General features: G+C 37.9%; 1 protein-coding gene across 1 annotated transcript; it reads left to right on the plus strand.

The window, feature by feature from the left end:
* The first annotated feature begins 182 nt into the window (after positions 1-182).
* Positions 183-23,854, plus strand: FHL5 (four and a half LIM domains 5). Its single transcript, XM_038132315.1, has 6 exons — positions 183-1,800; positions 12,750-12,931; positions 15,476-15,650; positions 17,910-18,079; positions 20,299-20,485; positions 21,690-23,854. Exons 2-6 carry the CDS (start codon positions 12,773-12,775, stop codon positions 21,839-21,841), a joined length of 843 nt encoding a protein of 280 aa, XP_037988243.1. The 5' UTR covers positions 183-1,800; positions 12,750-12,772; the 3' UTR covers positions 21,842-23,854.
* Positions 23,855-24,182: the final 328 nt, after the last annotated feature.

Genomic DNA, 24,182 nt, shown 5'->3' on the forward strand with positions numbered 1-24,182 from the left:
AACAGGATTTTGCTGACCTCCTCATTTGTACATAATTTGTACCTGTTAGGGAAAACCCTGATTCTGTTTTAGAAGTTTCTCTGGGCCTGTCTTCTATTAGTACAGTTGTTATCTCTATCTAGAGCTTGGACAAAATTGAGGGTAGTCTTCAAAGCATAAGAAAAGTGATGTTTTATAGGACATGTCCGAACTTCTCCTCCTTGACAGCAAGAACATACTGTGTTAATATTTTTAAATGTCATTAGCTCTCTCAACAGATCTGCTTGAGAAATACTTCTGTCTGGATCTGATTTATGAACTTGAAAAGGTACTCGATTAGGAACTATCAGGTTTTTTTTTTCTTTCTGGAAGGAAGACAAGAGAAAACTATTTATGATTCTCATTCTAGACTCAAATTCACACCTAACTGCTCCTCTCTCTCCTCCATCTGCTAAAATCACAGGCTTGAAATGAAAGGTCCTTGGTATAAATAAAGCTTGTAGAACAAATTAAAACAGGAGGAAAGAGATCAGTCTTGTTTAAGTAATGACTGTGTGTCTGGAGAGGTTTAACAAGACTACAAGCAGAGATCATCAGGTTTGGCAATATTAGTCAGAGGATCAGTCTTAACTGTGAGACACTATCTAGACACAGATAACGTCCAGAACATGTCCAGATCTGGCAATTTTACCAAAGTACTCAGATAACATAATACATATTTAAACCATTCAAACATTTCCTTCTTTCTTCTATCTGTGATACTGAACAGCTCCCACCCACTTGACGTTGTAGACTGAGTGATTCAGATCTATTGGCTCTTGGTTGTGGAAAAATCTGCCTTGAGGTCAGTTATGGTTCATACCACAAGCAGCCATCCTTTCTTCACTCTGCCTAACCTCAGCCTGCTTTTTTAAATAGACACAATATCCTTACTTTCAGCTGCATTTGGTTAAGGTCTGCATAGAGTCATGTGCAAAGTATAAGGACTTCTGAATGCTCTGTGCATGCAGAAGCCTGTCTGTGAAAGCTGGCCCCTGTTGGGCCCAAGCAGAAAATAAAGGAGGTGGCCGTGTCTCAAAAGCCAGAAATACTGGGAAATACTGAGAGAGAGCCTAGAGGCGTCCATTGCTGCCGCACTGATGGTAATCCTTGTGAAGGCTTTCCCACCTGGTAGAAAGCAGCAAATTGTAACAGCCCAGAAAATGCTTCAGGCGTTAGAATTTTGAGTTCTGCTGTGTCCCTGAACGTCTTTCCTGAAACTGGAGGAGGTTTTTTTTGCCCCCCCCCCCTCCCCCCAGGGATGGTTTCCTGTACACAACAATCAGACTTTAGTAATTGCAACTTTTCTTTTTCTTTTCTGATTTACAAGCCCACATGAGGCCTTTTGGATTCATTATGCATGAACCAGTGTGTGTCTGGGGATGAATAATGTTCCATCTTACTTTCTTTTTTGCCCTTGCACTGAACAGTTTTGTTTTTTTACAGAAATGCCTTTTTCCTTTTGAGAACTCTCGGAAATATGTTCCTTTAAGAACCTCCTACATGATATGTATTTGCCATTTCTAAACACAGTATGTCAAAGAATGATTTGATTCAGTGGTGAGGCAGCTAGATATTTGCAGGTCATGAGGTCTTAAGGGAAACAAACTGTCCCTCAGCCTTCCCCCATCCAGACAAATTCTGATGGGACCCTCAAATAGCTCTGGCAAAGTGTTCTGTTTCTTTTGGACTTGATGGATGCTTGTTTCTGTGAAGACGTGTAATTATTTCTTCCTTTATTTTGCTGCGCAAGTTACCGAGAGAAGCAGCTTAAAACTAAATGTGAGTATTGAGGCTTTTTTCTATTATTCCTTCATCTGATAAACTTTAAACTTGTTAGTATAGAAGGTACTTAATTTAATGTTTTGAGCAAATATGCTCAAAGGAAGTTTTTCCTCAGAAAGCTGCTGAATAAATTAGATGCAGACTTCCACATATATGATACGTTTTTAATTTTGTGTACCTAAAGATACACCACACTTAATAAATAATTAAAATTAATTTTTTATTAATTCTTTTCATTGTACTAATTGACTCACCCACTAATTTGTGGAAAGATTGTCTGGGGTTTCCTTTGTAAAGAGATGAGGATGAGTTTTGTTTACCCCAAAGAACCATCCAACAAAAAATGACTATGCTTTTTCCCATTACATTTTTATCTCCTAACAAGATTTCATTTGCTTTTGCAAGAAAAAATTCTAGATGGTGTCTTTTCTGTTAAGTCACTTGTTTCTAGGATGAGTACTTATAACACCTAATGTGGATTGTTCTTGATTTTGGAAGTAGAACAGTTTCTAAGCTGACTTTTATAAGAAGTCAAAATATTGCTGTAAACAGCAAGTATCATCTCCAAATTCTCCCTCCATAAGACGCTTTGTGTTGTCTTTTATTATTTTTTAGAATCATAATTTTTTTTTAAATTTACATTTAAAAATTAAGATTTGGATGCCTTTTTTTGTTTGTGTTAATATTTTTCTTCTCTTTGTGCAACAAGTTGTTATTTGTACAGTAACAGAACAAACTGTAGTGGATTTGATATATTAACGTGATTACAGATTGGTGATGGTCATCCATGTAATTTTACTGCAGGATCAGGAGAATCACTTTGACTCGAGGGTATTTAATTGGTAGAATATTGAGATGATACTAACTAACTTACAGAGCTAGAGAAAAATAAATTCAAAAGCTGCTTGAAAGAGATTCTGATGTATCATGTCTCCAAATTATTTGCAGGCAGTGATAATTTTTAAAGCATGTATTTTTTGATGACATGGTAAGACGTGCGTTCCATCAGCTCTGTACCGATAATCCCAGCTTTTTTCATTTCCCTACCAGAGTTTTATTCCTTGAAAGAACAGTTAAAAACTTTTAGTATTACCTAACCATGGACAGACAGAAAGAAATATTTTAACCAGCATGCTTTCAAACATCAAGCCCAAAATCAGAGGATGAAATTCCAAACCTGTTGGAAGCAGCAGCCCTCCTGCCAATTCAAGCTCTAGGCGTTGTCAAGGCTTTTAGATTGCCTGGAGAGTAAATCCGAGTGGAGTTTTCCTCCACACTTCCCTGCCAATTTAGGGTAAACGATGCTCATAAATTAATCATTTCTAGTTCAACTGTTCTATTCAAATCTCTAGAGCCCTAAGTTTGGAAGCTGGTGTGCTGAAATGCTGCTGATGCTCCACTTGGGCTGCTGCAGCTGAATTCATTCTTTTGGGACCAGGGCATGCAGCTCTTATGAGAAAGGAGACTGTGAACTCCTTGTTTCCTACATTTGTGTTCTCCTGTAAAATGTCAGAGGGATTAAGTAAGGACATTTTTGTGGAAATATGCAAACATGACTCCAAGAAAACAAGTTAATAAAACCCCATGACAGGAATTCTGCAGAAGAGATAAAAGGAAGGACAAGATTCACAAAGGGAAGCTACACTGCCTTAGTTCTTTCATAATGATGGCTAAGTTTAATTTCTGCTAGAAGTCACCCTGGAGATGAATTTGTATCTGTCCTTTAGCTTAAAAAAAGTGCCTTACTCATTAGCTTCACCAGGTTTAAGCCAGTTTTTTGTGAATATCCCCATTCTCTGTTGCCATGTCGTACGTGTCAGCTATCATCCCTACTTTTTCCCCTTTCTTAAACTCAAGAGGTTTTTATAATTCAACTTCATTCATGCTAGTATGCGACTTTTCTTCCCAGCTATGGATGCCTAAGAATTTGTTTGAGGTCCATGTAAGAGGACTGGTTAATTTTTGCACATCTCAGCGTAGTGTGGGTAATGGATCTGAACAGGTTGTCCTAGCTGGTTGCTGGCCTCACACTTGAGAAGCTTTATCAGTCAGAAAAATATTAACCTCCCTGTAATGTGTCTTTGTGCATAGGTAGCAGAATTAATAGCAAGAATAGCCAAGTGCCAGAGGATGGTGTAGTTGTTGACAGAACATTTTGCATAAGAATAACCTCAGAGTCTTAAAGGACAACTGCAAAGTGCGCAACTGGAACATTTTATTGCTTTGGCTAAATTTGGAAGTGTTTTCTACCTCTAGCACTGGGAGTTGACCAGTTGGCAACCTTTGCACACTGCTTTTAACTATGCCCGACCAGTGCCATGGATGCAGCCTGATGAGCAGACCCATCTCATGGCAAAGCTGCAGTGAATGGCTTCTTTTGTTCCCACTCCCAAAGGCTTGCTCTCTGGCCTTGAGGAAGTCAATTACTTTGCTTTGACAACTATTAATCTTTTCTGTAGACAAGTAACTCACAAATGTGTTTTAGGGTTACTTTATTATTGTTGTTAGAAAAGCATTCTGAAACCTTTGAAAGGAAGGCTGTAAAATACCTCAGAGGTTTAGGTTTAATTCTATTTATCAGAAGCCCATAACAGTATTAGGCTTAAACTTGCTTATCAAGCTCAGTCTTTCTCAAGTGAGCTCTTCAAGTTTCAAATTCAGCCACATCATGATTCATTTATGTACTAAAACATACAAAACTGTGACATAATTAGAGTCTAACTTGCATGGGAAAAATGTTTAGAGTAAAAACTATTTCATGCCGGTCATCTAATTGGCAATCTTTGTTTAGTTTAGTGCTTGAAAGTTGAAGAGCATTGAGAAATATTTCAAATTAAAAGCTCAAACAGTTTGGGTTTGTTGGATTTTTTAAAAATACAGTAGCAGAATTCTTAATTTGTTTGATCACTTTCTTAGACTTTTTACTGAAAACTTTAAATAAATTTTACATAAATTAGCAGAAAGGCTTTGGATCATATTTGTTCCTTGGTGCAGTTTCTGCCACTGCGTTCCAGTCTCCTCTCCTCAGATGAACCTTTTTCACCACAGCTGATCAGAATTATGGCCCCTGAGCACCATCATCTACCAAAATCAATCAAATCCATTCGAGGTTTGCAAAGATGGTCGTTGCTTCATTCTTCACATCGTCACTAGAATAAGTCCACATCAACCACTCTGCTGGTATCAGTGGGCTCACTGTTCCACAATATCCTTGAGTTAAATTACGTGTTCTTAAAATGTTCCTTAATGTTAGAAAGGAATTTCTTCATTCTTACCAAATTTCCGCCAGCATTCTAAGGTTTAGTGATGGGTTGTATTAGTCTGAAGCAAATGTTGACTGTCTTGGGTGTTCAGATAAACTTTAGCCTTAATTTTTCTTCAATCAGATAAGGTCAATCCTACACTGGAACCGATTTTTAGATAGTATGTATTTATAATCATAGACAGAAATTCACTCTGAAGTCATGGTGCCAAAAACAAAACAACAACAACAAAAAAGACTTTTTCACATATCAGGACATTACAAAAATCCCAGCAGGGCACTCACTGAAGGGTCAGTAACCTCACATCATAATAAAGAAAGACAGACTACCATGGTCTCCTAATTTTAAATCATAGCCACTTCTAGACTATTTTAAGTAGAAAATGTTTCATGTGTGGCGCAGAGACTTTAGGGCTTGAGGGAAATCTTAGGATACCCAGTCACATAATTGTTCTGCAGATTTTATCTCCCAAGAAGGCAGAACAGGTAATGTAAGAATCACAAAGGCTTCAAGTAGGGGGCAAATGTCACTGGTGGGAACCCAGGGCTGAATCTCTGTAAGAGCTGGGAACACATTTGCAGTGCTACATTTGCAGTGGCCAGCATTTCTTAGACTGTACAGCAGTGGCTTTAAAAACAATGACTTCTGTTGGTGTAATAAGCAGCCTAGGGCTGGTCTGCAGAGCCATATCATCTCTATTTTCAGAGATGGGCTTGATAAGAAGGTGGCAGCCAAGCCTGAGGGAGCACTGCTAGCAGCAAAACTGGCCTATGAAATATTTGGCCTACAAATCAAAATATCTGGAAACAATGATAATGGAAGTAGGGATCTTACATACCAGTAGTATTGACAGCAGCCTTTACTTTTCCTAAGCTGTAATGCCATCTAGCTCATCACAATCTCTTAACAAGGCTGAGACTAGAAAATTTTAGATTTGCTTCATTTTGATAAGGTGTCATCCTTTTATTAAAAGAGTGCTGTGTCTCAGTTTATATTTTTCTCAGGAAATTAGGTCAAGTTGGCATAGCACAGCTGGAGATAAGAAGAAAAACCACTGCAGCAGATGCTTGATTATCATTTAGGGGATTTATGTTTGGGTTTGGGGAAGCAACTATTTCTTTTTTTAAATAGGGTAATGAAAATCCTTTCCAATTTTAGCTTGTTGCTAACAATGCCGCTGCAGCTGATCTTTATATTTTTGTTCATTTTATTTCTTAAAGCAGTTCTAAGTAGGTCACAGGCTTTTAAATAACCCTTCTAGAAAAAGCTGTGCTGTGTAGACAGTTGTTGTTGTTTGGGTGTTTTTTTTAATTATTCTGATTCATGTGATGCTCCCCTTCTCACACAATAGAATAATCTTCATCCAGCTTGCTGTTCCTGAAATAAAACGTAAGAGTAGGGAAATCTGGTCTCTACAGCTAGGACCTCTGCAAAGATGAGAAATTACATATTTTTTCATTAAGATCCTAAAGATTATTATCAGAATCAGCATTACCTACTGAAGTTCTGTTACTTCTTGTTAGTGGCAGGACTGTTTTGTTTGGTGACCTCTGGGCACTCCACTCACCCTTGTATAGCAGGTATCATTTCTTGTAACTACTGTTTTGCCCAGGAAAGATTTCAGTCCCAAAGGCAGGCTTGTGTCACTTCCAGCGAGGTGTGTCCCTGCCAGATGCTGTCAGTGTATGGCTGAGACGCTGCTGTTTCCTTGGGGCACTTCTGCCCAGCTGTGCAGGCATTTTGTGCAGATGCTGTTCTAGCAGAGATGGTTCCAAAGTGCTCCTCTGATGCTACTCCCTACCAGTATCCAAAGGGGGCCTAGGGAAAGCTGGAGAGGGACTCTTCATCAGGCACTGTAGTAATGGCACAAGGAGTAATGGGTACAAACTGAAAGATGGAAAATTTATTATAGACATTAGGAAGACAGTCTTCACTGTGAGGGTGGTGAGGCACTGGAACAGGTTGCACAGAGAAATTATGGACGCCCCACCCCTGGAAGTTTTCACGGCCAGATTGGATGGGGCATTGAGCAACCTGGTCTAGTGGGAAGTGCCCCTGCCCATGCCATTGGAGTTGGAACCAGATGATCCTTAAGGTTCCTTCCAACCCTTAAAATCCTCTAAGTCTATGATTTTCACAATAGGAATGAACTCACGGGTGGTAGTCTCAGATCAGGACTTCAGTGCATGTCTTTATTTGAAATTTCCACTTTCTGTTTATTTAAACACTATCTTTCATGATTCCCTAATCATGGATTGTAGGTGAATGTCAAGGCAAGAAAGGCTACTTGGAAAAAACAGGCATCTACAAGAGACCTGTTTTGTTGTTATGAGAATGCCCCCACTCCTGTTCCAACACTCATAAGAGAGTACTGAGGGTTTGTGGAGACTTTTACCCTCCCTCTTTTTGCCATTCAGATCAATTTTCTGTGGTCCATCACAGAATCACCTTGCGACTTCCCCTGCTGAACCTCATGAGCGTCCTGTCACCCCACTTCTCCAGTTATGGGGAGGTTCCTCTGGATAACAGCACATCCATGTAGTGTATCAGCTTCTCCTCCCACTGTGGTGTCATCTGCCAGTTTGCTGTGGATGCCACTCTGTCCCATCCAACTCACCAGCTGTTTTGAGTATTTTTTATCAGATGAGCCCTTTGTAATAGATGCAATCCTCAAACCTGTTTTCTGGTTCAATATGGGAAGTACAACTAAGAATATTGAGAGGATTTTACATTGAATGTTACAACAGTGCACAGCTGAATTATTCCATCACTTCATTTTATTCCATAAATTTGACAGTAGTCAGAAAGGAATGAGCTCCATAATGACACAGGAAAAAACTCTAGCTCTACCAGACTATGTGAAAACCTGTAAAAAATGTGGGTAAGAATTATTTCAGGAAAAAAAAAAAAGAAGAATTTAGATGTTTGCACCATTTGAGTTTGTATGGTGTAAACAAAGCAGACAGCAATACCAATTAAGGAAAAAATTACAAAATTCCTGAGATGCTTGATCCCCTAGTTAAGCCATAGCTCTTGCCCTTTTTGCTTGTAGTCATGGGGCATGTAAACACAGTACAATTCAGTACAAATTACCAGACCAACCTCTAAAATATCTGCTTTGCCTTGACATCCCACTAAAACAGTGTCACTTGTGACATCTGTCCTGGCTGCTTAAAGGAGAATTTCAACAGTGCTCTGCACTCACTCAGATGCTTCCAGGACCTGATGGTGTATTACTGTCCTGTCACAAAGATAGTTCAGAGTTAGTATCTGTGTCTTCTTTCCTGTAGGTTCTTGGTTTGACTTGCTCTGTAATACATGCCCCTAGTTCCTATTGCTTCTCTAGCCATTTTTAGAAAAGCAAATTTTACAGATCCCTTAATGTATGTAAATGCATGAGACAAAAATAGAAATAGGGAAAATGAAGCAAATTCATGCAAATAAGGCAAATAGCATTAGAAGATAAAAACATGCACTTACCTGAAAATGAACAAGTGCCTAGGGCAGCTTGCAGGGGTGTTCTCATCATAAGATACCAACTTGTTTTTCTTATCCTTCAGTTCTGCTCAAAGGATTTTTCCCATCCATTTTTTCCCTTATGCCTCTCTAAGAAAGAGCCTTATTCCAATAACTGTATGTTCTTAAAGAAAAAGATTATGAAGTTCAATGGCAGGTATATTTAGATTGATAAATAGTCCATTAGAATTTCCACTAAGTGAAAGATAGAACATTTTTTACCTATATGTACATATCTACATCCATATGTATATACTAATTCCTTTCTGAGTAGTATGAATGTTTCTGGGCTTTTTATTCTTGTATGATGTGAGGGAGATTAACATATATTTATAGAAAACATCAAGATTAATTATTGAGAGGTATGTTAACATTCTGGCTCTGCTTTTTAGCTCCAGTGAGAAAAAACTATTCTTTTCCTGATGGTTCCATATTTATCAGGATTCACAACTTCATAACCATGTTCTTTCAGCTTTCTTCATTGAAAGTCTTCTAGTGCTCTGCATTTTATGGGAAATAATTTGACTCTCCAGAAAGTCCCTGTCCTAATTTGTTGTAGCTGAATTGTATCTTAATCTACTTTAACAGCAGGCTGACTAGCCAGCTCCCTTTTTCGTACTTTTGTCTCTTTTATCATTCAGTCCATGAAACTGCTGCATTCTCAAATCTGACCCCAGGGACTCCAGTTACAATATCCTCATGTCCTTGGCAACATCTCTCTGCACCTCCTTGGAATATTCTTAACATTAAAAATGATACCTCTTATCCCTGCTGACCGGGTACACAAAAATCAACAGTATTTAGCTTCCAATTTAAGATGTTCCAATTTAAATAATAAAATTATCTTTTCCCGAGGAATGGCAACATCACAGTCCTTCCCTGTGCCTAGGACTCGAGTTAGCAGCTGGAATGCTGGAGTCAGCGTTTCATTCCATGAGAGTGAATAACATCAGATCTCCAGAGATTTCTTAGCTGACCTTCAAAACACAAAGTCTAGCTTCCAGCAAACTTAAAGTAAACATATTTCTCTAGAGATTAGGATCAAAGCACAAGAAAAACATTCTACTTCACTGCGTGGCCCTCGTACCATTACTTATTTATTGGAGCAAGGATAAGTGGTGCTGGGAGAGATAAGATTCACCCTTTTTTGTTGCATTTTCTAATGGTAAAAGTAGTTCTCAAAGGTTACCCATATTTTTGCCAAAAGATTTGCAAAAAATCTTCATTCTTTTGCATACCATTGCTGCTTCGTTCCCAAACATGGTCTTTTATGATGATTCACGGTCAAACTCTGAAGACTGTCTGAAGAAAAGCTCTGGGCAACTTGAGCATTTTACTAGAGAAGCAGCCCAAGGACACCCTCAGGCTTTGACTCTGTTCTTGGGGGTACTTTATTAAGTTCTCAAGCAACAACTCTCATCTGTAGAACAGGATTAATAGCACTTTGCTCCCACATCCATATAGGGGTTTAGGAGGATATTTACATTGCAAATTCAGTAGTCCTGAAGTATTACAGTAGAGGATCTTGTTTGTGCACACAGCCTGAGCTCCCTGAACAGACGGACTTCCTGGTGGAAAAAAAGCAATAATCAAAAGAACCACTTTTTAAAGAAAATTACTTGGAATGCAGAGTTTCTGATAACTTAAAAACCTGGTTGACATTCATTAGAATGAAAAAACAGAGATGTTTCTACGGATATGGGAAGCTATTTGTTGGAGAGCTTTGTGCAGTATGCACAAAAATGCTCTATAAGTAACAAAACTTTTCGTGACTACCTTGTTTGGATTTTGTTGTTGCCACTTTTAGGCTGAGATGGAATTCTGTCAGGAAGCAGGAGTACTGATCCAGCAGGGAGGGCATCAGAAAGGTGGTCCGCTCAGGGTTATCCTCTGAGGCAGTTCATAACTTTAATTCCCACTAAAAAAATAAATGAAGATCCTCTGAAACCCAGTTTCAAGCCTGTCCTGTGACCTTGACTATGGAGCACAGTTAACCACAAACACTCCTTGATTGTGTCCTTAGACATCAGTTTATACTTCTTCCCCGACAAAGAGCAAAATGCGCAAAACTTAACCTTGACTTTGGTCATGACTGTGATTGTGCATTAAATGCACTGAGCTCTGCCTGGTTTTATATGTCATGTTCTGTAAATGTACAAGCTGATGGATGTAATTTTCTCATATAAATGGGTTTATTTGTTACACATTCAAATCTCTGTTTGATCTTAAGGAAATGGAAGTCCTAATTCAAGCCCTGTTACATTATATTTCCAAGGATATCACATAAAACACATCAGAAATATTTTTAAGAAAGCATGTTTCCCAGTGATCTGGGTTCCAGATTATTTTATTTCTTTACTACACGCTGTCAGCTAAGACAGGGTGTAGTAATATTAAGGGCAGTAAGAAATACAATATATCAATTCAACTCTAAAGATTTTCAATTTACAGGAGCAATGAGTTTTCCAATCAAGTCATTATTTTTGGTCTGAAATTAGTATGATAGCCTTGCTGCCTACCCCCTCTCCATTGTTTTACTACTACACCTCCCAGAAGAGATTAATTAATAAATGACCTTATGCATTTAATAATAATTTAAAAATTGGTGCATAATTTAAAAAATGACCTTATTCATTGGTGCCAGTGACCTGCAGTAATTGTTTTTTTCTCACAGCTCAAACAACCATTTTGGTTTAGAGCTTACTGAAGCAAAAACCCAGGAAAAGTTTTTATGCCTTTTGAAAGCTGAACCATGGGTATAAGACAGTCAGTGAGTGCACAAAAACAAAGTACGAGGGTGTAACTCTAAGTGGACTAGATGTAGGCTTTGTCATGGCTAAGAACTCCCTCAAATATTACCTTCTGCATGTTCGTCCTTATTCTCAGGCTATGCATCTGGTTAAGAGAAACTAATCTGCTCTGTTATTCAAAGTGCATTAATTTCAGCTGTCCAAAGTCACTGACATGTAAATATTTTAGGAGACCTTCCCCAGTCGTTTTCAACTCCTCTAAAAGTCCTGATTGCTGGTGCTGGCTACAGCCACACCCATTGAGTTTAACGAAGAGCACAATGCAACGAGCCCAGCAGATGTTTTTAGGGTTGCTTCACTGAGAACTTTCTGGTTTCTTCTTCATTTCCAAGAATCAAGACCCAATTTTAGAAAAGTGATGATGATCCATCCAACCAGCAATAAGAAGACTGAAATAGGTCTTCATCTCCACAATCCTTAAAACACTCACTATTGCAGATCTATAAGCAGCTGAGGTTTGGTTGCTTGTCCAAGCCTCTTTAGCCTGAAAAACTAAAGGATGGGAAATTCATACAACTGACTCTCAATAGATTTGTGGTATTTCCTGCACTTGTCTGGCACAGAAATATAAACTATTTCACATTATTTTGGTACTGCCAACATATAATCCAATATAGAAATAAAGAAATATGTAAGAAAAAGCAATCTTTTCCAATAACAACAAGGAAAACCTTCTTTGAGTTTTGATTTTGTTTGACTTATTATTTAGTTTATTTTTCTTTATATTTCACTCTATTGCTGTCCAGGGGTATTTGTGTGACCTTACAATGCCACTAAATATTAGCAGCACAGTTGGGATAATGCAAAAAACAGTCATATATCCTGGAATCCCTTGTCTTCCTTCCATTGAGTCAGGTAGACGTGGGGGTATTTTGAAAAGAAAGGAATGAGCAGAAGGACAGGAGTATCAAGAGAAAGTCAGGAACACACTACAAAGTGCCTGCCTCTTCTCTTTGGCCTTTTAACTCCTCAGCTGGTTTCATTTCTGAATTATTGCTTCTATCTCCATTACCCAATTTCTGGATGAACCATATCTCAGAATCCAGTACGTAATTCTCATAATACCAGTAGCTTTTTGTAGAGAATGTGAAGTTGGCTTCATTTTCAGGAGTCAGACCTGAAACAGTGTTAGAATAAGCTGAAGCAGCCCTCTTGCTCTTCATCATGTTGGTGATACAATTCACAGTATAAATTGTTAAAGGCTACCATTTTATTGTTGAACAAGCCAGCATTAAGAAATCCAGGGTGCTGCAAATGACCAGGAAATGCCTGTCTAACTTTCACAGGTAATGAATCATTACTTAGCATTTGAGCAAGCATCATGCACTGAATTACACAATTTTTCCCTCTTTTACAGACCACGTGGAGGGCCCCAGCAGGATGACCAGCAGCCACACAGACTGCCATTTCTGCCTGCAGTCTCTCCGTGGCAGGAAATATGCACTAAGAGGTGAAAATGCTTACTGTGTTCCGTGTTATGACAGCCTGTACGCCAACCCCTGCGAAGAGTGCAAGCAGCCCATTGAGTGCAGCTCCAAGGTAAAGATTTAGCTTGCACTTTTTGTTCCTTGTTAAATTATACACAAATCCAATTTCTTTAATGGTAGATGTGATACCCACCCCTTTGCACATCCCTGTATCACTGAAGAGACTTAAGCATAGCTGTTGTATATCCACACACAGCAGAGTGAAACAGTGCTATTTACCCTGATTGGAAAGCTCTGGGATCAAAGATGAGGAAATCTGCACATGAATATACCCCAAGCATACAGCAAGACTGTGGTGTATGTGTGGACCTCTGCTAGGCTCCATCCCTCACCTCCAGCCACTCACTGGCTGCAGAGGCTGCACAGTGCTGGAGGAGTGATAGGGTGGATGGTGTAATTCAGTGTATCAGGTTGATTGACACCTTGGAATTTCTGAGACGTGTTCATTGAAAAAAAATTTTCAGCATTGAATAAATTATTTTACTGTAGGTGTTGACAAGCAGATGCCAAGCTGAGAAGACAACATGTTTATAATTTGCACATTCTATCTCTTTTGGAAATGAAGTATTTTTTAATTTCTGCTTAATTCCATGCTTACCTTGCTCATCTCACAGATGGTGTATTAGTGGCAGTGTTTCTGACCTTGTCTTTCCTTTCATTTCTCCATTTTTTACAATATTAATTAATAATTCAAGTTTCTCTGTGGTCTTTGACAGTGTTTCTAATACCCCATACTACAGTTTAGAGGATGTATACTTGACATTGAATTTTAAGGTCAAACGAAACCTATCAAAAAGCATTTGTTTTGCCAAGTCCAGTGTGTACTGGTCACCTTCTCCCCATGCTCTCTTTGCCTATGTTCCTCAGAAATAAAAGGACAGAAAGATGTTAAAATAAACCTCTTGGAAGGCTTTCCCAGCCCAAGCACTTCAAGGCACATAGTCTGCATACAGGAATCATCCAAGGAAAATGTTGATTTGGATGAAGACACTCCTCAAAAATTCATCGACATTTTACCCACAGCATTGTTGAACACGTAGCACCAGTCAGATTCACCAGAACACATGCTTTGAGTTTACTTAATTTCACCTTTAAAATCAAAAATTAAATTCGGGACAGGATTATTATTGCTGAAGATCATAAACAAAAAGCCATGTCTTTGGACTGAGTGGAAGGAAAAAAATGGGAGAAAAAAGCAGACATAGTAAGAAAGGAGTGGACCTGGCTAGAGACATCGAGAAAAGTGGCACAGAGATCTACAGCTGATTGTCTCACCTCTGCCAAGGGGCTAGAGCTTGGTTTTCTTCCTCTCCTGCTCACCCAGTCTTTGCCTCGGGCTGCTCTGGGCTGACAGCCTAGTTCCTGCAAGGTTCAGAGTGCTAACTAAAGCAAATGAAAGTGCTAAGTGCTCAGCACCTCCTGAAACGAAGCATGGTATTTCTTTTATTTTTAGCTCTTTAAAAGGCAGGGACATGATCAAGGAGAACAATGAGATTGGACTTGTGCCCTTTTATGTTTCTTACTTATAAAAGAGACCTGGAAGGGTTTATTTTTTAAGCTGGGAGGATTTTTTGGAGGTGCATTTTTCCCTTGCTTTTCTAACTGTGGGAAAATTAAATCTTCTGTTTGGTGGTTTTTGTTTTTTTTTTTTTTTGTATTCTTAGTCAGGATCTCATATCTGTATATTGTTAGTTCTTTCATCCCTTTAGCCCACTGACTCTTAAATTTTTTTCTGTCAAGTTTCCAGGAGGATTTATATCAGATGTAAACAAAAGCAATGATTTTTTTTTTATATTACTAATAATCATTTTGTTCTCAATGAGATTTTAATTGCTTGTTTTCTGACAGCTATTAGAATTATGTCATGTCAGCTGGAAGAAGTAATAGTAACATTGAAAATACATAAGATTCATTTCAAATCAGAATATGGGCTTCCTCTCCAGTGGTCTGTGCACATTAAAAATGTTCATCACTTATGTTGTACCCCCTCGTGTGGTTATGAAGGGGCAGCTGGAGTTGGGACATCTGGGAGGGCCAGCTTGTCACTGTGATGACATCTGACCTCCAATCAGGATTTGAGGAAGAGATCTCCACCACTGGACAGGGAAGAAGGGGTTGATTGACAAAACTTTGGGAGGGGTTAAAGGGTTAAAAAGGGAAAACCTCAATTGTGAGGGGGCTGAGCATATGGTGGGGAAAATCTTTAGCTTCCAGTGCCGTAACCTTTTTTTCTTTATTCAGTCTTCTGTTGTATTTTTGATAAGGTTTAGTAAACCTTCCTAAGCTATGAAAAGTGAGTAGCTATGTCTCACATTTCCCCTTGAAAGACAACTGTAACATATAACTTGATTCTTCCAATAAAAGCATACCTCTATGTTACATAAGGAAGGACATTCTGCCAAAGCAGCTCCTAATGGCCTCTGAAAGAGATCTACACAACACTCTGACATTGAGTACCTACACCTTTCCTGAGCACACTTCTGGTTGGATCCACCGCTGCAATGCTCTTCCTTTATCGTTTTAGTCCTGGAAGGAACTGAAGGATAAAAGCACTGTAAATAAATGTTTTCATTAACATGAACTTACTTTCTCCAAGGATCTGGCCTACAAAGGCCGCCACTGGCATGAGGGATGCTTCAGGTGTGCCAAGTGCAGTCGCTCACTCGTGGAGAAACCATTTGCTGCCAAGGATGAGGTCTTGCTTTGTACTGAGTGCTACTCTGATGAGTATTCATCCAAGTGTTTTCACTGCCAGAAGACCATTATGCCTGGTAAGACAACAGGGGCCCTTTGCTGAGAAAACTGAACCACATTTTTAATGATAACCTCCTCCTGGAATAACCAAGCTACAAGGTCCTTGACTTTCAGAACAACTTGGAGATGACTACTCTTCCTTTGTGTATAGCATTCTCCCAGCAGTGGGGAGAAGGCAGGCAGACACTTCTGATCTACCAGTGATAGGTCTTATGAATCCTTATAAAACTATTAAAGAGTTCAATGGAGGGTAAAATGTGTTCATATGATGTCCTTGATTCCATTTCAGTTCTTAGGAAGCATATCCCACTGGGAGCATAGGTAGACAAACTGAGCTATTGTGAGCAGAAGTGCCAGATTAGACAAGTCATCTGCATGTTTTCCACATTGACCAGACCCTGTGCTTGTGTTCTTTATACTAGTGCTTTCACTCAGAAATATTTTTTTGTTTAACTTGTCAAAACATGATAATTTGCTTTTAAGTCATTAGCAACATTTTTACTAAAATGAATACTAGTCCATTTTACAATATCGTCCATGTTGACAAGGCTTACTTCCTGCCATTAGCAATCTTGCACTGTCCACTAAGCTGCTTCTCAGCTTTTGATTGTATCTGTTTAGGACACGCTCCAGACTTTTCATTGCTACCACATCAGTAAAGCTCATACAGCAGAGGGACTACCCAAAAACTGCTTCTTCACAGGCATCTGAGAGAACCCACAGCACCATTTGTTGCAAAAGGAAACTGCTTGCTTAGGAAAGTGTGTCCCTGACTTTTGGAACAGAGCACATCAATAAATTTGGCAGTGACCTTAGAATTTTATTTTTTAGTATATCTTAATGCTGAATAGTAAGATCCAGGCTGTGCAAAATTATAGTCCTACTATTGGTACTAGATTACTCAGGTTGTATACAACCTGTAACACTAGTTTGCATTTTTACTGTTTGTTTCCTTTTCATTACAAGTAAAATCTGCATTAGTGTAAACAAATATTGTAACAATGTAGTTGTGTTCATTTAAAGGATTATAAACTGCTTAAATTGTATGTATTTTACAAAAAGCATTGTCAAATAGGCACACCTCACTAGATGTGATCAAAAAAGTGCCAGAATATCCTCAGGCTTGCATTATTATCTTCTGGTGTAAATCCATACTGCTTGTTTTGTCACAGAGTCTAAATCCTTGCAGCAGAGGTGTGAGAAATGTGCCTGAAGGTGTGAGAAACAATGCAACAGTGGCATGGGAATGCCAGCCAGTCTCTATATCATTAAGTTCCTTCTCATCAGCTTGCTAGCTCTGTGTTGAAAAGACCTAGTTGTGAAAGACAGTGAAATTTGCCTTCTGATCACTGGGATGAAGCTGCAAGTCTTTTGTGTCTAAATACAACCAGCAGTTTCTCTAGTGGCCCCACAGTTCAGGAAACAGGTACAGTGGGATTAATCAGATATAACAGCAATCCTCTTCTTCATGTGGAAAGGATGGTAAAGCACCTTGCGCCTCTCTGTGCAGTCTTATGGTACCTACAGATAGGAAGTTGAGGATGGAGATCCACTGGAAAAATTGCTCCCAGATATATGCGCATATCTTAGACTAATGTTTCTATATCAAGATAGGACACCTCTATGCAGAGGTAAAAGCTCTGAGACTCCTCTGACAAACATTTAACCGAGCAACTTTCTGTCCCTGTGCTCTATCAAAAGCGTCTAGTTAAACATGATAAAAAGAATTGTTGGTCTAGGACAGAAATGGTGAGATATAGGAGAAGGCAGTGTAATGTGCTGTATCACAGAATAAAATACTTACTTTTAGAAAGTTGACAGTTTAAGCCGATTAAAATAAATAATGTGTTTATAAGTGAAGGAGCCTTAATTTAAGAAAGATAGAAGACAGGACAATAATAAATTTACTAAACATCCAATAAATTAATTTCTAATTTGTAAAATTGCTGGATATTATCACTGAGTTGTCTGGTTTGAGAGAAACTGAGCAATTCAAGCATATTCACAAAGAAACCCCAAAAGATTCACATAAGAACAGACTCTAACAATTAAAGCTTAAGAAAGTCAGCACATCTTTTGCCAGATGAATATATGGCACTGAATGTGTTCTTGGAATTTCAAGTTTATTCTTATAAGTTCTATTAAATTGAAGATAACTGTTTTCTTGGGTCATCCAATGCTGAGCTAAAAGGTTCAAAAACAAGAACATTCCCAACATTTAAAACTTATATTATCAGGCTATATTTGAGAGGATTTTTCACTTTGGTTTTTTTCAGGTTCACGTAAAATGGAATTTAAGGGAAGTTCCTGGCATGAATCCTGTTTTGTTTGCCAGTATTGTCGGCAACCATTGGGAACAAAACCATTAATCACCAAAGACAATGAGAATTACTGTGTGCCCTGTTTTGAGAAGCAATTTGCCCAGCATTGCTATGCTTGCAGAAAGGTAATTAAACATACAATACAAAAATTGCCCTAGTGAGACAATATTACTCATGGGAGAAAGGGCTGGATCATGTGAAACGTGTGGTAAACTAAGAATATGACCAGAGTCTTTCCATTGACATTAAACTCTAAAGCCAACTGTGTCTGCTGTCCACTCGTTAATCTAAGACTGATTATATCTGAAATAATCTTATTTGCCAAAACAAATGCTTTGGGCTTCTTTAGTTCTTGATTGTGATTTTTAGCAAAGGTTAAATGGAAAGTTATATAAAACCCTTCTTTCCTGAAAATCTCTGATTTTGCCTTTGTAAACATGCCTCTCTTTCCATCATTTTTTCAGATGTATTCGTATGCATAATTAGCCACCTGAACTGAGCAAATCATCCACAGTCTTGGCTATTTTTTCTTGAAATGTATCAGGCAATTAGCAGATCGAGTAACATTCAATTGTTGTAGCACTAGTCAGGAGTCACACTGATGCAATATGTGATTATACCCTTGTGGGTACCAGAAAGCTTGATTTTATTTCATTTTTCCCCCAAGTACAGAAAAATCAATTCTTCCCTCCCTTGATTTCTCATGTTTTAAGATTGTCTCTTGTTGATGAAAATACTCAAAGCATCACACTATTCTAGTGTGATACTTTTCTGTAGGAAAATGCTTTAAACTGCATTTAGGCCAGAATTGTACTTATTCTTTGGTACCTGCATCATTCTGGAAGCATTATTTTTTCATTTCATCAAATAAATTATAATTTCTTGTAGTTATGTAATGATTACCTTTAAATCTCTACCTCTAACAAAAGGTTTTAATTTCAGGAAAACATGCTGCCTACTTTTTTCTTCAGTAGCTAAACTTTAGAAAGTACTTTAGAAAGTACTAAACTTTAGTACTAAACTTTTCTAAAAGTTTAAAGTTTAGAAAGTACTAAACTTTAGTACTAAACTTTTCTAAACTTTAGAAAGTACTTTTATATATTCCCAAGTCTCTACATCTAGCCTTTAACTTGAATTAAATGAACACATGGCAATTATATTAATTATGCTCAATGTTTAGGCATTGATATTAGCACCACCTACATAAAATAATCAGGATTTGCTTCTTAAAAATTCTAGGAATGCAAATAGTCCCCCTACATAATAGCTAAAACCATTTCATTTCTGAAAATTGCATCAATTCCCATACATGAGAATTGAACCCAAACAGATTAAATTGCCAAACTGAATCTTGAATTTTTGTCAGTGATTTTTAGATTTTAATGGAAACGCAAATGTAACCACAAAATAGCCCAAAACTGGAATGTTAAAGGGATTGGAAACTATTTAAATCTCTTTATTGCTTGACATGACATATGACTTTGCTTGACATATTATTCTTGATTTTCCTGAAACTGTATTCCCCAGGGAAATTTGATGAAACCACTATTTTTACTTAAGTTTCTTCTACTTTTCTCCTCCTGTTCCGACAGTATTCACTCATTCATTCATTCACTCATTCTTTCATTCCCTGTCATGCATGTGACTTGATAGTAGAAACACTATCTTACAGCTCATCTTTACAGAAATTTCTCTGTACAGTCTCTCACAAATTCTGTGAAACCAGCTCTTTGCCACATATATGGGAGCCACAGAACAACTGGAAATTTCCCTCCACAGGAATAACCAGTGCAGAGCTGTGAGTGTTTTGTCAATGAGAAGTTGATGGCACTGATAAAAATTATTTTTTTTCTTCTTCTGCCTGTGTAGCTCTCCTTTCTGTTTTACTTCTGTTTCTTTACTGTCTTTCTTCCTATTTAAAATACTGTTGCACTTAAGAGACAGCAAAATACTGGTTGGAGATTAACTATTATCTCAGCATCAGTTCTCTTACCCACTGCCTATCACTGAGAATTTCTCTTCTGAGAGCATGCCTGATTCTAAACACTTATCTACAATATAATGGAAAAAATTCATTTTTCCATTCCAAGATAACATATTTATTACAAATTATGAGGTTATAGTGTGGTAGAAAATTGAAAATAACAAACCAGCAGCATATGGAATTCAACTGCAGATTAGTTAAATGATAATCCAGATGAAAAAAAGTTGATGTGACCACCCTCTCTTCTCTTGAGCATGTTGGAAGAGAGAAAACAAGTGGAAATACTTACGAAGGATTGGATAATCCTTTATGATTCACACCTTTGTTTCTTTGCTCTGCCCTTGTTTGTCAATACATTAGGTTATAACATCTGGAGGAGTGGCCTACCATGACCAGCCTTGGCATAAAGAATGCTTTGTGTGTGCCGTGTGTAAAACTCAGCTGTCTAGACAAAGATTCATTTCCAAAGATGAGTACCCATACTGTGTAGACTGTTTCAGCAAATTTCATGCCAAGAAGTGTGCTGCTTGCAAGAAACCTATTACAGGTGAGTCTCGTCTTCTAGAGGGGACCAGACAGAAATGAATCATCAGCCTCCTCTCAAAGAAGACTTTCACTTTAGAAAATAAACCCATTAAAATTACTCCCATCATAATGAAAGACTGAAGGAGTTAACTATCAGAGAGACTGTCTCTGTGTCACATGTCCTGTATCTTGCTAGGACATACTGATCACACATGTTCCCTAACGGATGAGGAGTTGTTTTATGCACCCAAAGGAGGTCCTCCATTGTTTGATGTAGTGTTTTCTGTAGTAAAATTCCTCCTTAAGAATATTTTAAAAGGTGCCTTTTTTGCTGTTCCCAGGACAGTACACACAAGCCCCTCTGTGATTTCTTCAGTTTTGTTTTTAAATGCAAATGCAATCAAACTGAACACAGATTAACTGCCTGCTGGTAAGGCACACCTGTCAAATTAAAAAGCGTGCCAAATGCAGCAGAGTTCTATTTCATGAATCCTTGTATACTTATATATGATTTAAAATTAGACATGTATGTCACTGGTCTATGATAGCTGGAGTTTTCTGAGAGCATTTCCTGGTGTTCTGCACTTTAATCCTATTATGTGTGGAGTCAGCTGTTGAAAAGTACTTCCTGATTCTTACAGGTGCCTGCTGCGTATGTCATTGGACAAAGAAATCAATGAATACCCAATCACATGTGCATGATTTAAAAAATACTCAAACTACAAAACAACAACAACAAAAACCCCAAAGCTATTCAAACTCCCCCAGTCTTCAAGATTTTATTTCAGATAATTCTGCTAGGAATTCATTATCTGGTAATTTCCAAAAGAATCCATCTTGAAGAAACTTAATTATTAAATTTAATTCAGAGTTGTATAGAAACAATACTAATATTGCAAATAACTTCCATGAGAGTTTGTTGGGAAGATCAGCAAACCTGAATGGACATTCTGATAAAGCCATTGTGTTCAGATCTTATAATGGGATATGCAAGCGACTTGTGGCTTTGCTTTAAATATTTCCCACTATTTAAGTTTTAAAGATATTTTTCAATTCAGCCAATAAAGAATATTTCACACTATGGATTTTTGTTCATTTTTCCATTCCCTATGTGAATGACAACCTGATCACACATCAGGAAGTCATCTGTTGTATTACTGAACCATGTCCAGAAGTATTGGATTCAGATCTTCTTTTTTTTTTATTTTTTTCATACTCTCTTTCAGCTCTTGGAGGTGCCAAATACATCTCATTTGAGGAGCGTCAGTGGCACGGGGAATGCTTTAGCTGCGCGAAATGCTCTGTTTGCCTGGTGGGTCAGGAATTCCTCACTCGGCAGGATGACATCCTTTGCCACAAATGTGGCTCTGCTTCATAGTTCTGTGGAAAGCTGTGCAGCTGCATTATTCTCACTCTGTAGCAAGGTAGTTCATTGGTCTGCTGTAAGAAAACCAGATAAAAGGTACTATAGTTATTTAGTCATTCAAGTAACTTTCCAACAGCTGTTTTACATCGTCATAATTCTCAGCTGCTTATAAACAAAAATTTAACAACTGCCCCATACTGGTTAATAAAACAATGCAGAAAAGATTTGTATATATTTTAAGCCTAACTCCAGTGTGTTTTCCTTGTAACACACTGCACTCTGCTGTTAGAAGCTTAAAAATTTATCTTTCATCACCTCTGAACCAAGAAGGATTGTGAAGCGTCTGTTTGGCATATGAATAATGATGCAGCATTAGCACTGATTCACAGATGCAGATCTTGGCACAGAAAACTGGGCACAAACATTTTTCTCTTGGATCATAACATTGAAGAGAATACCTTGTAAATATTATATTCTTCCATACTTTGGGCAAAAAGATGCTGACAATGCAGGCAGAAATTGTGAGTAGGAGATGTGTTCACATTGAGGAGCACAGTCAGAAAGGCCCATTCCAAGGGCCATTTCAATGGAAAAAAGTCACTTTCCTTCCCTTACTGGAATTGCTATCCAAAGAAGTCACCCAAGACACTAAAGCACAGGTCCTTTCCCAAAATTGGGTAACTGTACTTATTTTTTTTGCTGCTCTAGAACAGAAATAAACCCATATTTTCAGTTACTACAAGAGGTAAGGAATGCCCAAGATTGAATAGTGCTGATGTACGTTTTCCTATAACTAATATGCCTTAATACTCTGTTTCCACTGTTGTTGCTATACCTTCAAATACAGATTTAAAATATTCTTTTTTTATTAGTTGACTCAAGAGCCAACTCATAGTAGTCTGTTTAACCTTGTACTTTCCTTCATTCAAAACTGCTTTGCCAGCAACTGAAGCCATGTTAAGGACCTTACCTGCTTGGTCTATGATTCACAGTTCATACCTCTGCTTGTAAATTTCTGCTTGGGGACAGCAGGCTATAATCTGTCCAGAACCAGTTCCTGATTCACTTCACCATTAGCCACATGTGTTTTTTAACAGTATGTCAATAATTAGTAATTGTCATTGCAAGCCAGGCAGCTCTTGCTTGCAGTACAGGGTCTTAGTTCCTAAGCAGCCAGCCTTTATATCTGCTTGCTGAGCTCCAGCACTCAGATGTCTACTGTTAAAGGTCATCTAGAGCTGAGTTACAAACATCTATCTGCCTCCTTCTTCCACAGTGTGTGTTGCAGTGGTCTGATTCCTGTACTGAGCCATTGTGGAGTGATGTTAGGAATGGCAGGTTCTGCACTGTCCAGCAGAGTTTGAGTCCTCATCTCAGAGGTCTTTAAGTCATTCTTCTTCAGACTCTGACCTTGAGTGTATAGAATTATTTGGCTGACTTGTATGGCCTTTATTCATATTGAAGACAGTCATTATTTTAGGTAGAAAAGTGGTAAAAAAGGAGGAATATGTGTGGCATGGCTAAGCCAGAGCCAAAGTGCAGTGGCATAAAATCAATATGGATAATGACTGACCAATGAGTACATAGCTGTGTGTTGTCAGTCGATAAAATATTGATCTTTTGCTCTATGTGGTGTTAATTTTTGGTTTTCATTTTCTTCTTTCATGGCAGCTTTTATTGCAGTCTAGAGTTTGATTAGTTTATGTTTTTTCATTTTATCCCAGCTGCTTCCTTTTCTATTTACACATCTCCCATGGCTGACACAGGTTCTTGGTAAGGCCTATATTCCCATGAATAGAAATATGTTTCATTGCATTTTATGTATAAATATATATATACACACACAAAAAAATAGTAGTTCACAGTTATGTATGATGTTCTAAAAAATTTGCACTGAGATATCAGATATTAGTAAATGTTAATGGTCTTAAATTTTTAAATTAAAATGATGAATCACAATATTCGGGCTTGTCTGTGTGGTGTACCTTTGTTTGTTTGTGTGAAATTACATTCAGCACATCTCAAGAATGTGGTTTGGGCCCTTTATTCAGTCTCCTCTGAAGAATCATACATCTTAATTACAAATTGATGCAGGAATTACCAGGCAGCCTCCTAAGACATGAGAGAGTCACAGGTCAGACACACTGATCATGATAATCGCAGTCTTCCAGCCTTAACATTTATGAAAATTAAATTCTTCTCTGACTCATCAACTAATTATATTTTTGAAAATACCAACTGAATTATTTATTTCTTCTGCAGTAAATACATTACAGTCAAACCTGACACTGAGCATTTTCACTTCAGAAAAATAGTAAGAAATAAATGTGGTTGCTATAAATAGTCAGAATAA

Source organism: Motacilla alba, chromosome 3 (genome assembly GCF_015832195.1).
Source record: "Motacilla alba alba isolate MOTALB_02 chromosome 3, Motacilla_alba_V1.0_pri, whole genome shotgun sequence".
NCBI lineage: Eukaryota > Metazoa > Chordata > Aves > Passeriformes > Motacillidae > Motacilla > Motacilla alba.

What these genes read in the sequence shown, in the direction of transcription:
- FHL5 (XM_038132315.1), top strand. Translation starts at nt 12,773, where the DNA reads ATGACCAGCAGCCACACAGACTGCCATTTCTGCCTGCAGTCTCTCCGT. An exon ending in CCATTGAGTGCAGCTCCAAG is followed by an intron (nt 12,932 to 15,475) that starts GTAAAGATTTAG and finishes ACTTTCTCCAAG; the next exon opens with GATCTGGCCTACAAAGGCCG. An exon ending in TTGCAAGAAACCTATTACAG is followed by an intron (nt 20,486 to 21,689) that starts GTGAGTCTCGTC and finishes ACTCTCTTTCAG; the next exon opens with CTCTTGGAGGTGCCAAATAC.